Source organism: Sarcophilus harrisii, chromosome 4 (genome assembly GCF_902635505.1).
Source record: "Sarcophilus harrisii chromosome 4, mSarHar1.11, whole genome shotgun sequence".
NCBI lineage: Eukaryota > Metazoa > Chordata > Mammalia > Dasyuromorphia > Dasyuridae > Sarcophilus > Sarcophilus harrisii.
The window spans coordinates 96,558,014-96,572,675 of NC_045429.1; the positions used below are offsets into that span (position 1 = coordinate 96,558,014).

Here is a 14,662-nt window from a genome sequence, read left to right on the forward strand (position 1 = left end):
GACTTCCTTATCTCACTATGATCTAGTTCTACCAGACTAGAAATAATCCAATTGTTTTTCAGTTCAAATCTCTCCATTGTTCCCCAACAATCTCTTTTCCCAACTAAGGAGCCCTACTTCTTTCAGTCTCTTACTTTGTTCCTGTTATCTCCATTGCTTGTTGGCAGTATCTTTCAGAATGACTAAATTTTAGAATTAAGAAGGACCTCAGTGGCCATTGCGTCCAACCTCTTTCTGAAGAGAAACCCGTTTTGGCTATGATTTCTGGGAATTTTGCTTCTGAAACTTCTACCCATTGATTTTATTTTTTTAAATTAAATTATTTATTTAATTCAAAAAATGCACATAGCTTTATGAATCACATTGGGAGAGAAAAATTAGAACAAAAGGGGAAACCATGAGAGAGGAAAAAAAAAACAAACAGAAAAAAGTGAAACTAGCATGTGTTGATTTACATTCGATCTCCATAGTTCTTTTTCTGAATGCAGATGGCATTTTCTAGCCAAAGTTTATTGGGATTGCCTTGGATCACTGAACCATTGAGAAGAAACAAGTTTTTCATAGTTAATCATCGCATATTCTTGATGTTACTGTGCACAATGTATTCTTGGTTTTGCTTGATTCACTCAGTATTAGTTTATGTAAATCTTTCCAGGCCTTTGTAAAATCAGCTTGTGAATCAATTTTTATAAATAATATTCCATTACCTTCACATACCACAACTTGTTCAGCCATTCCCCAATTAATGGGCATCTATTCATTTCCCACTTTGCTAACACAAAAAGAATTGCTACAAACATTTTTGCATTTGTGGGTCCTTTTTCCTCCTTTATAATTTCCTTGGGATACAGATCCAGTAAAGGCACTGCTGGGTCAAAGCTACTCATTGATTTTAGCATTACCCTCTGAGGCCAAACAGATTGCCTCATCCTTGTTCCACATGATTTTGGGCCTTTCAAGTACAACACAATCACCAGGTCAGGAAGTATTGTCCTCTGGTTTAGAGCCAGCATCTATCTATACCTGAGGAGTAACTATCTCCAGACAGCAGCAGCTGCACCATCTTATAACGTGATCTGGAGGCTGAAGGCCCTTCTCTTTATCACCAGAAAACAGCCAGCCTGCAATACAATCGATGAAAAATGAACTTGTTAACATTTGAGGAAAATCTATTGATGTGAAGGGATCCATGGAGCGTAGAGAAAAGGTCGATCAATTGGAAGCCATGACTGGAGAATAATCCTCACCCTGCCATTCACTTGTGAGTTATGTGATTTTTAGCCAAGTTCCTTCTTCTTTCTAGGTCTGTGTTTTTCCCTCTCCCATTTAAAAGTGTGGACTGGACTGGATTACAGTTGGGGTCCTCTCCAGCTCTGATGCCCCCTGAATCAAAGGATCATTAGATTTTAGAGCTGGAGAGGAATCTCAGCCATCATCTGCACCAAAGCTATTTAAATTGTGGATCCAAATGTGGGGGTTGTGAAATTATGATTTATTATCAGTAAATGTTTTATTTGTATACATGTTTTATATTCCTATATACCAATTTCTTTCTTTCTTTCTTTTTTTTGCTGAGGCAATTGGGGTTAGGTATCTTGCCCAGGGTCACACAGCTAGGAAGTATTAAGTGTCTGAAAACAGATTTGAACTTGGGTCCTTCTGACTTCAGGGCTGGGGCTCTATCCACTGTGCCACCTAACTGCCCCATAAAAATTTCTTGGGTGTGAAATGGGGTCACAAGTGGAAAAAGTTTAAAAAGCCCTGATCTATATCTCCCACATTTTACAAGTTAGATTGTGAACTCCTTGAGATCAAGAATAGGCCTTACTCCCTGTGCTTGACATGGTACCTGGTGTACATTGCTAAATTAATATTTGTTGACTTATTAACTACAATTGAAAAAAATGAGGACAAAAGGGATGGATAAAATATTGGAGTAGAGTCAGGATTTGAACTCTTTTAGATTCCAGAGTCCATCATGATTTTCATTGGACCACCCTGTTTTGGAATTATTTTGAAGGAGTCAAACAGAAGGGTGAGCATTCTTTTGGAACCTAGAGAAGAGGATAGGTATATCTGAATGATGTGCCTTCAGCACTGTCAAAGAGTTATTTAAATAAATTTAGTGGCTCCCCATTGCCTCCAAGTTCAAATGTAAAATCCTTTTTTGGCTTTGCCAGTCTTACCCTGAATTCCTTTCTATCCACTCTGTGATCCAACAGTACCTGTCTTGTTGCAGTTCCTTGAACATGATACTTGATCTCTTTCACTTCATGGCTTTCCATTGGCTGTGTCCAATGTCTGAAATGCTTTCCCTCCTCACTTCTGCTTCCTGTTTTTATTGGACTCAACTGAAATCTCATTTTCTCCAGAGGCCTTTTCTGGTTTCTACTCTCATCACCCATCACTCCCTGACTACTAATGTCTTTGCTCTGAAATTATCTTCATTTTCACACACATACATATCACCTACATATTATATTATATATGAATGCATATGTGTATATTTTGTCCTTATTTCTTTTCCCAGTGTTTAACATAGTGTCTGGCACATAGTAAGTTCTTAATAAATACTTGTGGGTATGGACATACACATATATATCCATACACATCTCTATACACATGTTATGTATATATAAAGAAATATGTATATGCATATATGCATATTTTGCCCTTATTTCTTTTCCCAGTGTTTAACATAGTGCCTGGCACATAGTAGGTACTTAATAAATACTTGTGTGTGTATGTGTGTATTATACACATGTATATATGTGTGTATATATATATATATAATATATTTATGTGTATATAAAGAAATATGTGATTACATGTATGTATTTATCTATCCTGTATGTACATGGTTTTGACATCAAAATATGAGTTCACAAGACTGGGGACCTTGTCTTACTTTCTTCTGCACCTCAAAACTTAGTGTAATACCTGGCACATAATAAGCTCATTATTATGAGCTTAAATAGTTCACTGATTGATTGTTACCATTGCTATATTTCTTCTGTATTTTAGATAGCACACAGTGTTCCAAAAGTCTTAATGCAGTTTTAATCCCTTAAAAGTTTAAGGTTGCACTGAAACTTTTGGTACTTTTGGTACTTCCTGTACTAAACACTGATATTGTTACCATAGATTGTTAGATACATACTTTAAGAGAATTTGATTCTTGTTACTCTAATTTTATGCTCACCCAGCAACTTTGTAATAATATATCTAGTGCTTTGGAGTAGCCCCACCCACGAGAAAAGAGTACCCAATAATGACCATTGGTGAGTGTTACAGAACCATATGTTGCCAGAACTGGAAGAAAACTCAGATTACTGAGACCAATTAAGTTATTCTACAGATGAGGAAATTGAGGCTCAGACAGGGAATGGGACTTGTCTGAGCTAACAAATGGTGGAACAGAGATTCCAACCCAGTTCTCCTGCCTTAAATAAACAGGACCCGTTTATTCTTGGTTCCATGATAGCTACGCTATAGAGCTCAAAGGAAGCTCTGATATCAAATCTAGGTCTAATAAGTCTCTAATATCGTATTTGAACTCAGATCTTTCTGACTCCAGACCCAGAGCTCTACCACATTCTACCACACGGCATCTACTTGACAATGAGTGCATTGGTGTCTGTTCTATTAGTCTCTTACAAGTCTGACTAGCATGATTTCCCCACCCCTATGTCCACCCCCATCCCCGCCTGATCACGGAAGAAATCAAGTTTCAGAACCTTTAGAGTTTAGGAACCTCTGTAGTCCTTTCCCCTCCTCCCCACTGCCAAGGTACAGCTAACCCCAGGAGGCCCAGCCAGAAATAGCTGACTGGTCTTTTTCCACAGTCTTTTGTTTAAGCCTCTGTTCGGTTTGGTGCCCAACTCCCAAAAAAGCCAAAAAGATTGGCAAAGTTCCAGAGATAAGAACCCTGAATGACTAGTGGTCTTTGACAGAGGCTCAAGGAGTGGAGAATGGAGTTGAGGAGGAAAGGAAGGACTCAGTCCCAGCCTTCAAATCTCTAATGGGTTTGCATGGTGAATGATTGCTCTTTTGGACTCTGTAGACAAGGCAGGAATAAGGGAATAATTTTTTTAATTGAAACGCGAAGGATTCATTTATGACAGAAAAAAAAAAACTTCCTGTGGTGAGACCTGTGATTTCACTAGGGAATGGAACTCATGAGGACCTTCCCTCTATCATGTAGATGGACATCTGCTTTGAAATTGTCTCTGAGAAAATAGAGCAGTGGCAGATGGTGAGTTATCCAGTGCTTTCCAGAGTCTGGATTTGAATTCAGATCTTTCTGTCTCTGAGGTCAGCTCTCTATTCATTATACCATACTGTCCTTGTGAGACATATAATCATAATCTCATAATCATTGAGTCCAGTGTAATAGAAAGAACTCAGCTCATGACTACTGAAATCCTTCTCTTCCTTTTAAGATCCAGTGTCCAATACTGTCTTCTCCATGAAGACTTTCTGGATTGCCTCAGCTGGAAGTGATCTCTCCCTCCTTAGATCTCTTAAGGGGAAAGGTTACAAGACAAGCATGAATGCTTATGAATTGCTTCAATGATGGACTTGCAGAAAGATCTGAATTAGGAGTCTGGAGATCTGAATTCTCTAGCCGAGTTCTGGCACTGGCTTCCTGCTTGGCCATGGAGGAATTGCCTACTTCATCATCTTGATGCATAACTCTGTACCCCCTGCCAATTCTTGTGGATGGTACAATCAAGCTGTGGGCAGACATTTATTAATCACCTTCTGTGTTCCAGACACTGTGCTAGGAGTATACAGAAAAAAAGTGAAAATTCTACTAAGGAACAGAGGACTGGATCCCTGCCCTAAGGGGCTTCCAGCATCTTCCTTTCTGGGGAAGAAGGAGGAGGCAATATTGAGAAGTGGATAACAAACTAGCAGTCAATGGATTCATGACTTGCTAGTTATATAGCTAAGAGCAAATCAGTTTTTAAACAATAATATCCTTACTTGTGAAATAGGGATGACAAGATTATATACTTGAACATCTCTCCCCCTAAGGTTCTTGTCCATCTTGTAAACTGTGACATGATATATAATTTTGGGACTTATCATTACATGTGTGAGGTGAGTCAGGGAAGCCTTTTCAGAATTGAGTTATTCTTAAGTCTTATTTCAGGACCTGTTTATTCTTGGTCCCATAATGGCTACCCTATAAAGCTCAAAGGAAGCTCTGATATCAAATCTAGGTCTAATAAGTCTCTAAGATCATATTTGAACTCAGATCTTTCTGACTCCAGACCCAGAGCTCTATCCACTGCACCATTCAGCTGCCCATAAGTCCTACTACATATTACTAGCAAATGGCAGAATTAGTATTTAACCCTAGCCTTCTGATTATTAGGTCTACTATATTATATTTCTAGCAAGACAGGTTGAACATACCGACTAGTAAATATCCAGGGGACAGATTAAAACTGGCTATTACTGTATACAACCCAAAGTGGACTGCTGTCCTAAGAAAAGAGAACACAGAGAATCATAGGCTGAAAGTGACTAGGAGTTGAGACACTTTCCTTAGTCCAGGAAGGCTTCCTGGAGAAAGTGTGATTTTTAGTAGTCTTTCTACTAAATGCCCCTTCCCCACTTTATTTTTTTTTCAATCCTCTCATCTCTGAGCCTTCTATCCCATTGTAGTTTATGTCTGGAATGCCTCACTCATTCAGCTTAATAAAATTCTTCTTTCTCTCTATCCATTCAGCTCTTCAGGGCCCATATTCCCTAGGAAGCCTTCCCAGATTGACTAGAGGGAACACTGAATGTTTTTCTTGCTTTTCCCTCTATGGATAAAGACTCCTTCTCTTGCAGTCACCCTGGTGTATTATTAGGAAGTAAATACCTTCTTGCCCATGTGTGGCTCTTCCTAGGCCAAATTAGGGAGTAGATAAAGTTTGTCTTTGGTGTCCCACCTTTTCCCATTTAGGTACTTCCCAATCATCCTTCAGGCTCTAAATAAAGCATCTCATCAATTCATTTATTATAAGGGCCTAGTGACTTTGTTAACAGGAGAGATTCCTATTCTTCAAGGGAATGGATGTTTAGTGGTGATACAACAAACATCAGTTGGGGAGATACAGTTGTGCTTTTCTCCTTGTGTTCATGTGGACTTGGCCTTTTCATTAAGTCTCAGGGGAGAAGGAAGTTTGGGGAAGGGGATGCTGAAGGGTGGAAAGAAAAGGTCTTTGTGAAGCTGTGGGGCCAGAATGCCCCACTCCCCCCTTCTGTTCAGAACAATTTCTAAGCTTGCTCCTATTTCCCACGAGTAGAGAGAGGTGTGTCTCCACCTCCTTCCCATGAGAACCTGTTCTATCCTGGCCAGGGGTCCTGTGTCATTTGGGCCTTTTCCCACACAGGGAAAAAATAGCAAGAAAAACAGATCAGAGTTGATACTCTAATCACCTGAATCATGGGTCAGCTTGTCCATGCTCCAGGCTCAGTCCCTGGAGAGAGCCTCCCCCTAAACAGGCCTTGGGCAGAGGCACTGGGTGGGAGGAAGGTGAAGAGGTAGGGTAATGTTCCTATTTCTCTCTGCCCTCAGTCTTCATGCTGATGGTAAAGGGCTGTCTTCCAGAAACTCTCCTTTGGCGGTAAGCTAACATTTTTCAGGTCTAGGGTTTTGCATATAACAGAATCTCTAGATCTTTAAAGGTCTGGATTTTCCACTCCTTTCATCCACTTACAGAAGAGAATATTTGGAAAGGGTTTTGAGATCCTCAGAAAGAAGTACCAAGACACATTTTTCAGCTTCAGTTTCATCATTTAATTGCATCTGATGCATGGTTTTAGGGTGTTTGGTAGTCACTGGGAGCTATAAGCAGAAGACCAGGTTGAGGCTTATAAAATATTAAAATTTTAAAAAACTGTGTACTTAATGCCCTGAAAGAGTAATTTAATTTCTTTTGTAGCATATACTTAAATGGAAACAAGACACAGAGCTAGTTATATTTTACCTTAAAGGAAGAGGATAGTGTGGATGATCTTAGAAGGCTTTTTTCTAACTTGGGTAACAAGGAGTCTATTCTAACAAATAAAATATGGGGAATTTATAGATTATTCCTCAGTTTTCCCCATCTATAAAGTGGAGGAGTTGGATGAAATGATTTCTTTAGTTCACTTCTGTCTTCTATAGTCTATGTTATAAATGAAGCCACTTGTTTCTTCTCTTATTCCTGCCTTACCAAGAAAGAAAGACTTCAAAAAGGAGAAATGTTATTCTGGAGGAAAAGGATAGGGTTTGGGAGAAACAGAGGCATATAGGATCATAAGAATTAGCACTGGAAGGAGCCATAGGATTCATCTACCTCTGCTCTATCATTTTATGTTGTTGTTTAGTCATTTTTGAGTCATGTCAGACTCTTTGTAACCTGATTTGGAGTTGTCTTGGTACAGTTGTTAGAGTGATTTGCCATTTTCTTTTCTAGCTCATTTTAAAGATGGGGAAACTGAGACAAACAAGGGTGAATGACTTGCCCAGGATCTCACAACTAGTAGGTAACTGAGGTTAGATTTGAATTCATGAAGATGAAGTCTAAGCACTTTACCTACTGCACCACCTAGAAATAAAACTTTTAGAGGTGAGGTGACATGTTCAAGGCTAGTAGTAGCAGAAGAGGATTCAAATGTAGGTCTCCTGACGCCTAAGCTATATCACTTCCCACACTGCCTCTTTTTAGAGGTAATCTTGTTCATGTTTTTAAAGTAAGAAAGAAGCCTGCAGAGAGGGCAGGATGAAATGGGCTTGCTCAGTTGGACTCCCCATTTCTTCCATGCCTTCCATGCCTAGGGCTCCGTGGCTACAGTCCAGGGAGATCTCACCATCCATCTCTGGTGCTGCATTGGAAAAACCCAACCAGGCAGAGTGCAGAGACAGCCTGCCTCAGCAGTCTCTCTGGAAGAGGTGGGGGGACGTGTGGGAGGAATGCCCTGGCAATTGGCACTGTCCCCTGTTGTATATGTGGAGGACAGGCTGGTGCCCAAGTGGTCGATCTGAAAGGAGGCCGTGTGTGCACAAAACACCTCCCACACCAAGGTGTATGCCTTGGGACTTGAAATGCCATTATTGGTGATTCATTTTTCAGTAGGTTCATCTATTTCCACCCCCTTGTTTTATGAAGGAGAAAACAAGGGTTCTTCAAAGGGACTGTGCCTTGCCTGGAGCCAATTCTTAGATACTTCAACAAACTGATGTCTCCTAAATTAGCAAATGGGTGCTTCCTTCTGTGGCTCAGATTACAGTTTATCCATACCTCTGGGATTTTTGTTCATGTTCTCCTGCGATCTGTCAAATCTTTTTTCCCCCCTATCATAACATCTCCTTCATTGCTGACATCCTTTATGCTCCTTTTCTATTACAATTCCACCTTTGTAATACAATGTAGTGTGTTCGTGAATATCACATGCCTATATATTTGCCATTTAGATAATCCTCAACTTCTATGAGTATTTTTTCTTAATTAAGGAAATATTTAAGACTGGGTTTCCTTTCTTGCCCAGGCTAAAAGTATAGGGGTTACTTATGGCCTAAATTCAGTAGCTCTAAGAGCTTTGATCTGTTCTACTTCCAACTTCTTTGGCAATCTCCATCATCTGCCATTCCTTTCTGTCTCCCAGAGAAGTACCATATCAATGCCAAATTTAATGTGGACTCCTGATTTACACAGCCCTCTGCCGCTCAGAACTCCTGAGCTCAAGAGATCCACTTGTCTCAGCCCCCTTGTCTTTGGAATTCCAAGCACATGCCTCCATGCCCAACCTCAATTTCAACTCTTCAGGTTCTGTAGTATTCTAAGAATTGCAGCCATACAGCATCACTGGAAAAATGTTCATGTTAACAAAGATAGGCCTTTGATTTAGGGAGAATCTTGAGAGCATTAAAATAACTATCTAGTTCTCCAAAGGCAATCCAATCCTGTCTCCTCCTCCTATACAGTTCTGAGCCCAACTTTTTGTCCAATTGAAATGTATGTGTACTGATGGATTAGATCTTTGAGTTGTCCCTCCAGCTACCATATCATAGTCCTTCTTCATCTGATTGGTTTTTTCTATGTGGATAGTTGAACTGAACTCATATAATTATGGAACCCATTTAGGAGATTCTACAATATTTGGGGGCTCGATGCAATTTGCACAATTATGTCAGCAAACAGGAGCATTTGGAGTTCTTCACCGTCTATAAGGAATCCACCTTCAATATGGACTCATTAGACATCCTCTACGACAGTGGAAAAACATCTTTGGTGAGCATGGGTCTTGCTATTTTATACCTTGCTCGATATGACTAATCAAGAGATATCGCTGTTCTCGCTGTCTTTCAGGGAATCTTGTGAGATGTTGACACATATGTGGGATATAGCATGTTGGAGGATAACCTTTAATGGAGTATTTTAATCTCCTATAGCATAATTAATCTAATTAAATGCTTTTTTATAATCAACCAACAGTGAGCACAATGGGATCTTATGATCCCATAATTTTCAGTCAGTTGTGTGTCTATAACGATGTGGTCTTTATTGTTAATGAATATTTTTTCCTATGATCAAAGGTATTCTCAGTGTAAGAATACATAGTGTGAGTATAGATTGTCCTTATAACAATTTTGTAGACATAAACATGTCAGCTGATTGATATTCTCTCCATTGATTTCTTTTGATAACAGTATATACCTTGAGAATGAAATCCTTAGCCCCTTCAAGATTGGATCACTTACAACATTGACCTTCTGTAGGTTTTATTGTTGTTTACTCATTTCAGTCTTGTCTGACTCTTCATGAACACATTTGGGGTTTTCTTGGCAAAGATACAGTCATTTGTCATTTCCTTCTCCAGATCATGTTACAGATGAGGAAACTGAGACAAATTGAACTAAATGACTTCATTATGGTCATACAACTAGTAAGTGTCTGAGGCCAGATTTGAACTTAGGAAGATAATTCTTTCTGATTCCAGGTCTAGCACTCCATATACTGTGCCACCTAGCTGCTCCTTCTCTAGGTAAACTATGTCCAAATCAGCTGCTCTTCATGTTTTTGTCTTTGTAAGCACCATTTTTATTTTATCACACAGTACAGATGAGACTGTATTGTTAAGAATCCAAATGTAGCTTTACTGTCTTGATTGATGGAAAAACTTTGTTATAAAAATCTATTGAGATCTTTTTCATTTTTCATCTATTTATTGTCCCTCTTTCAGTTTCATCTTTAAAACCTTGAGATATTACCTAGTTGTCTCTCTGGACAAGCTTTTTTGTAAACTTATTTCTTCCTACACTGCCTTCTCACTGTTCTCTGTAAGACTTTTGGGAAATGCTTATATATTCTAAACCACTTTCCTTGGCTGCTGAACTTCTCTGAGTGGCTCAGAGATCTCAGATGTGTGCTAGTTCTTTTAGTCTCTTACTTATGGCAATTGACTTACATTGGTTAAACTTTCTCAGGAAATTGTCATAATCTGTATTGATTCCAATTTCTTCACCCTGTAATCATTTTTTTGTTATACAGAGCTCATTTAAGTAGATTACACTGGAGTTACTTTAATTGTCTGCCATATAATTTTTTCCAATTTTTAATCTTTTAGAGTTGTTTTGATCTTTTCTCTGAGTCAGTATTTTGACTGTACATAGTCAGCTGATTCAGGAATGATTCCCACACCAGTAATGAATCAGGTAAAATATGACCAACTTAGTGTTTTTTTGATGGGTGTTTGCTATCCAGCAAATCTGCAATCTTTTCTTAAAGAATGTATTCATAATAATTAGGCATGAATCTTCTATGTAGCCTATAAGCCATCAGCCTCTCTTGTATTTTATTCCTGAACCACAATTTTTGGGGATCTTTCCCTTTGGCCACTTTTCCACTAGAGTCACTGAGTAGTCAATTGTATGGTGATTTAATTTAGAGAATTTTCTCCAGGTTTTATCATATTTCTATTTCTTCATTTTCTGCAACAGAAATAAAAGTATTTACAAAAATGTCATTTTGTAAATACTTTTATAAACATTTCAAGAAGAAATGACCAAAGTGTTGGGAAATGATGTTTCTTATCACCTCTTAGTGAATGATAGAAATCTGCTCTGTCAACTCCTTTATTCGTCAAAGGCAAGCCCATGAGCCATCTTTCTATCTAGTAGCAACTTCCTTTTATCTTCTGGTTTCATTTATATTGAAAATATGAAGATGAATATCATTCAGTTTCTTTAGCAGTATGACCAGTTATCCATCATTGGTCAAGGAGCTCACATTTAGGGTGGTTAAGTTCATGTTTAGAGATGGTCTAAAAATTGCCCTCCCTCTGGCATAAACTGACAGGAGTCTGAACAGGACGAACAGCCATCTTATATTTTTCTTTGTTTCATGGGTGATTTCCTCCTTGCTTGGCTAGGCTGCCAAAAGTATACACATTATTTTTTGAAGCTTTTCTAATATGATAGGAACTTTCAAAACGTATGATCCATTGGGATGGACTTTGAGAACCCAGAGCCACCTCTATACCATGATGAGGTATTGGACTAGATCCTTTTAGCATTCCAAACACACCGATTACAAATGGCTCTCTGAATTCAAATTTAAGTCTTCCAAGAAGCAGATCTATATGACAAAAGGTAGGAACATTAAAGTTAAATGTTACCAGTAGCATCATTTTGAGGAAGGTCTGATCTCTTTGGTGGGGAGGATTTCCTCAGGATACCAAGGCTAAGGTGCACCCACAGAAGAGCTTTGGGATTTGAGTCAGCTACTCAAATTGAGGTTCGGTTAATTGCTTAACTACCAACAACTTGCCAGGGATGGGAGGAATGGATGAAAGTCCAATGTTTAACAGCTCCCCTTTAATCTAGAGGAGTGTTGGACTGGTCCTTAAGGGCTTTGAGATCCTTCCTGGAAGGAGATACTCCCCTAATTCATTTTCCATAGCTATAGTCTTTGCACAGAGAGAGGAACTCCTAAGAGGAATGGGGCATGGACAGGGAACTATTCTGGTCATTTTCTGATAAAATCTGCCCACAAGACTAAGGAGATTAAAAACAAAATGTATGTTGGATCAATCAGTATAAACATGGATCACCCAAACCCAAGATTTTTGTTTTATAATCTCAACCTAGTTTCTCAATTTCATATCAGTTCTAGAAACACAAAAGAGCTAATCTCTCTTAGGGTTTAGGGGTAAACTAGATAACTTTTTAGATTCATTACAACTTAAGATTTCTTGCCCATGGTGTAAATGGGCAAGAACGTGCAAATCAGCATACTTCATAGTGCGAAGCAGGGAATGGAAGGGAGGAAGAGTTCCTTTTAAGTCCCTTGGAGAATTTGGGGGTGGGGTGGGGCTGGGATTTGCCCCGGAGGGGAGGGGAACTTCACAATTCTGTCTTCCTTGCCCTCAGGTACAAGATGGTGGTGACCCCGAGGAGGGCGTCAGTGGCCATTGCAGGCTGCTGGCTGCTCTCCTTCCTTGTAGGCCTGACACCCATGTTTGGCTGGAATAACCTGGAAAAATTGAAAAAGGAGGCCAATGGTAGCCTGAATGATTTGGTGATTAAGTGTGAATTTGAGAAGGTCATCAGTATGGAATACATGGTATACTTCAACTTTTTTGTCTGGGTGCTCCCGCCTCTGCTGCTCATGGTCCTCATCTACTTGGAGGTCTTCTACCTGATCCGTAAGCAGCTCAACAAGAAGGTGTCAGGCTCTTCAGGAGACCCCCAGAAGTACTATGGGAAGGAGCTGAAGATTGCCAAGTCCCTGGCCCTCATCCTCTTCCTCTTTGCCCTTAGCTGGCTGCCTCTACACATACTCAACTGCATCACCCTTTTCTGCCCAGACTGCCAAAAACCCAGCATCCTCACCTACATTGCCATCTTCCTCACTCATGGTAACTCAGCCATGAACCCCATCGTCTACGCCTTCCGCATCCAGAAATTTCGGACCACCTTCCTGCAGATCTGGAACCAGCATTTCCGATGCCGGGCAATGCCCCCGTCTGATGATGACGATCCCCCCGAGGAGAAGCTGGATAATTAGCCCCTGAACCTTCTTGTACCTCAACTTTCCTACTCCCATCCACACCCCTCTCCATTGGGGTACCACAGTGTCTCCTCTACTCCCCTCTGCAAATCCCAGTCCTTGTCTGCCCATAGTTTCCTTGGCAGTGCTGTGGGATATGAGTAGAGGGCCCTGGAGTGAAATCCAGAGCCTTAGACCATCTTCTTGTTATCCCCATATGATCTGGGTGGTCATGGGATGAATTTTCCTTCCTTTTTACATGTTCTTGGGGAGAAAAAAAGGGGGATGCCTGTGGAAGTGAATGGGATTGGGTTTATTATGGAGAAGGAAGGAGGCAAGATGAGAGTCCCTTTTTCTTCCAGTCAATATCAGTGCCACATGTTTAATAAATTGAGGCAATATGAGAGCTCCCCAGATGGAAACACAAGAAGATCTGGATTGGGGAGATAAAGAGCCCCTCAGACTTTTGTGTTGTGACTCGGAGGAGGATAGGATAGAATTTCTGAGTTGAGGTGGGATAGTTGACAAGAAGGAGAGAGACCTTTCCTTCCTTCCTTCCTGACTGTGGAGGACAAAAAAGTGGTTAGAGAGAGCAAAGGAGACCAATACCTCTCATCCTGGTTTAAGGATGTTATACTCTATAGGCAGTGCTGGGTACCTACTCTAACTGCCCCAGCAATGTAATGCTACAGATAGAGATGATATAGAAACTACTAACTCCCAGCATACTGCCAAGAGCTCGGGGCCAGGTGGTTTCCAGAAGTAGTGTCTTGTGGACCATGGGGGTGCAGGGCAGAGATGGTGCCCCTGAGTAGTGCTGGAACACTCCACCAGGAGGTAGCATTGGTTCCCCTATTTAGCCCCAAACTTCTCTAATCTTCCTACAAGAAACCAGAGACCCTAAAGAGGAGCTAAGATACACAGACACATTGGGGATGAGACCACTCCAGAATTCTGAGCTCTTCCATTTATCTGAGGAGGCCAGCTGGAACTCTGTCACCCCAATTTAGGGAGGAAATAATTTCTTTCAGAAAGACTGGAATTCTGAAGCTAGGGCTGGAGCCCATAGGAGGGGTGAACAGGGGGCAGGTGCCAAGACATCATTGGTACCATCCTGAATGCTGTATGAGGAGGAAGAGTTATACTAATAAATGGAGCTCATCTGCCAGCATGAGGTGGAAGTGAATGTAGGAAACACAGCCCCTGCTGTGAATCTGCCCAGTGCTCACCCACTTGGGGAGTTACCCTGCTCAGTCTCAAAAGCTGAATGAGAAGTATTTAATACCATTTAAGTGGGAAGAGAAAGGCCTTTAAAAAAGGTGAATTGATGAGCCTACCTGTTCTATTTTGGTTTTGTATTATACTCCAAAGGCATCCTGGGATGAAAGAGTGACAAGGTGGGAGCTGATAGAGGGGAAGTCAGGCTGAGTTTGAATCCTGGTTCTAGGTCAGATTCCCATCAATTTGCCTCAGCTTTCCTCAATGTGGAATGGGGGGTTGGAAGGAATCACACCATTGGCTCTCAGACTGGGGAAGAAGACTGACCAATAAAGGATCATGAAAACAAGATAGAATCATAGTCCTAGTTGACTCAGGGTGTTGGGAACAAGGGAGCTCAGATTAAGAGA

At 40.4% G+C, this 14,662-nt stretch overlaps 1 protein-coding gene across 4 annotated transcripts in view; it reads left to right on the forward strand.

Moving 5' to 3' along the window:
- The window catches only part of ADORA1 (adenosine A1 receptor), a 52,315-nt gene extending 37,712 nt beyond the window's left edge, over window positions 1-14,603 (forward strand). For 3 of the 4 annotated variants that reach the window (XM_031937168.1, XM_003767576.4, XM_031937167.1), the window contains one exon: window positions 12,416-14,603. In XM_031937168.1, coding sequence (XP_031793028.1) covers window positions 12,416-13,052 — 637 coding nt within the window. In that variant the 3' untranslated portion in view covers window positions 13,053-14,603. Of the gene's footprint in view, window positions 1-1,174; window positions 1,262-9,128; window positions 9,276-12,415 lie in introns of those variants that run through there. The other variant, XM_031937169.1, reaches the window with a different exon arrangement.
- The last annotated feature ends 59 nt before the right edge of the window (window positions 14,604-14,662 follow it).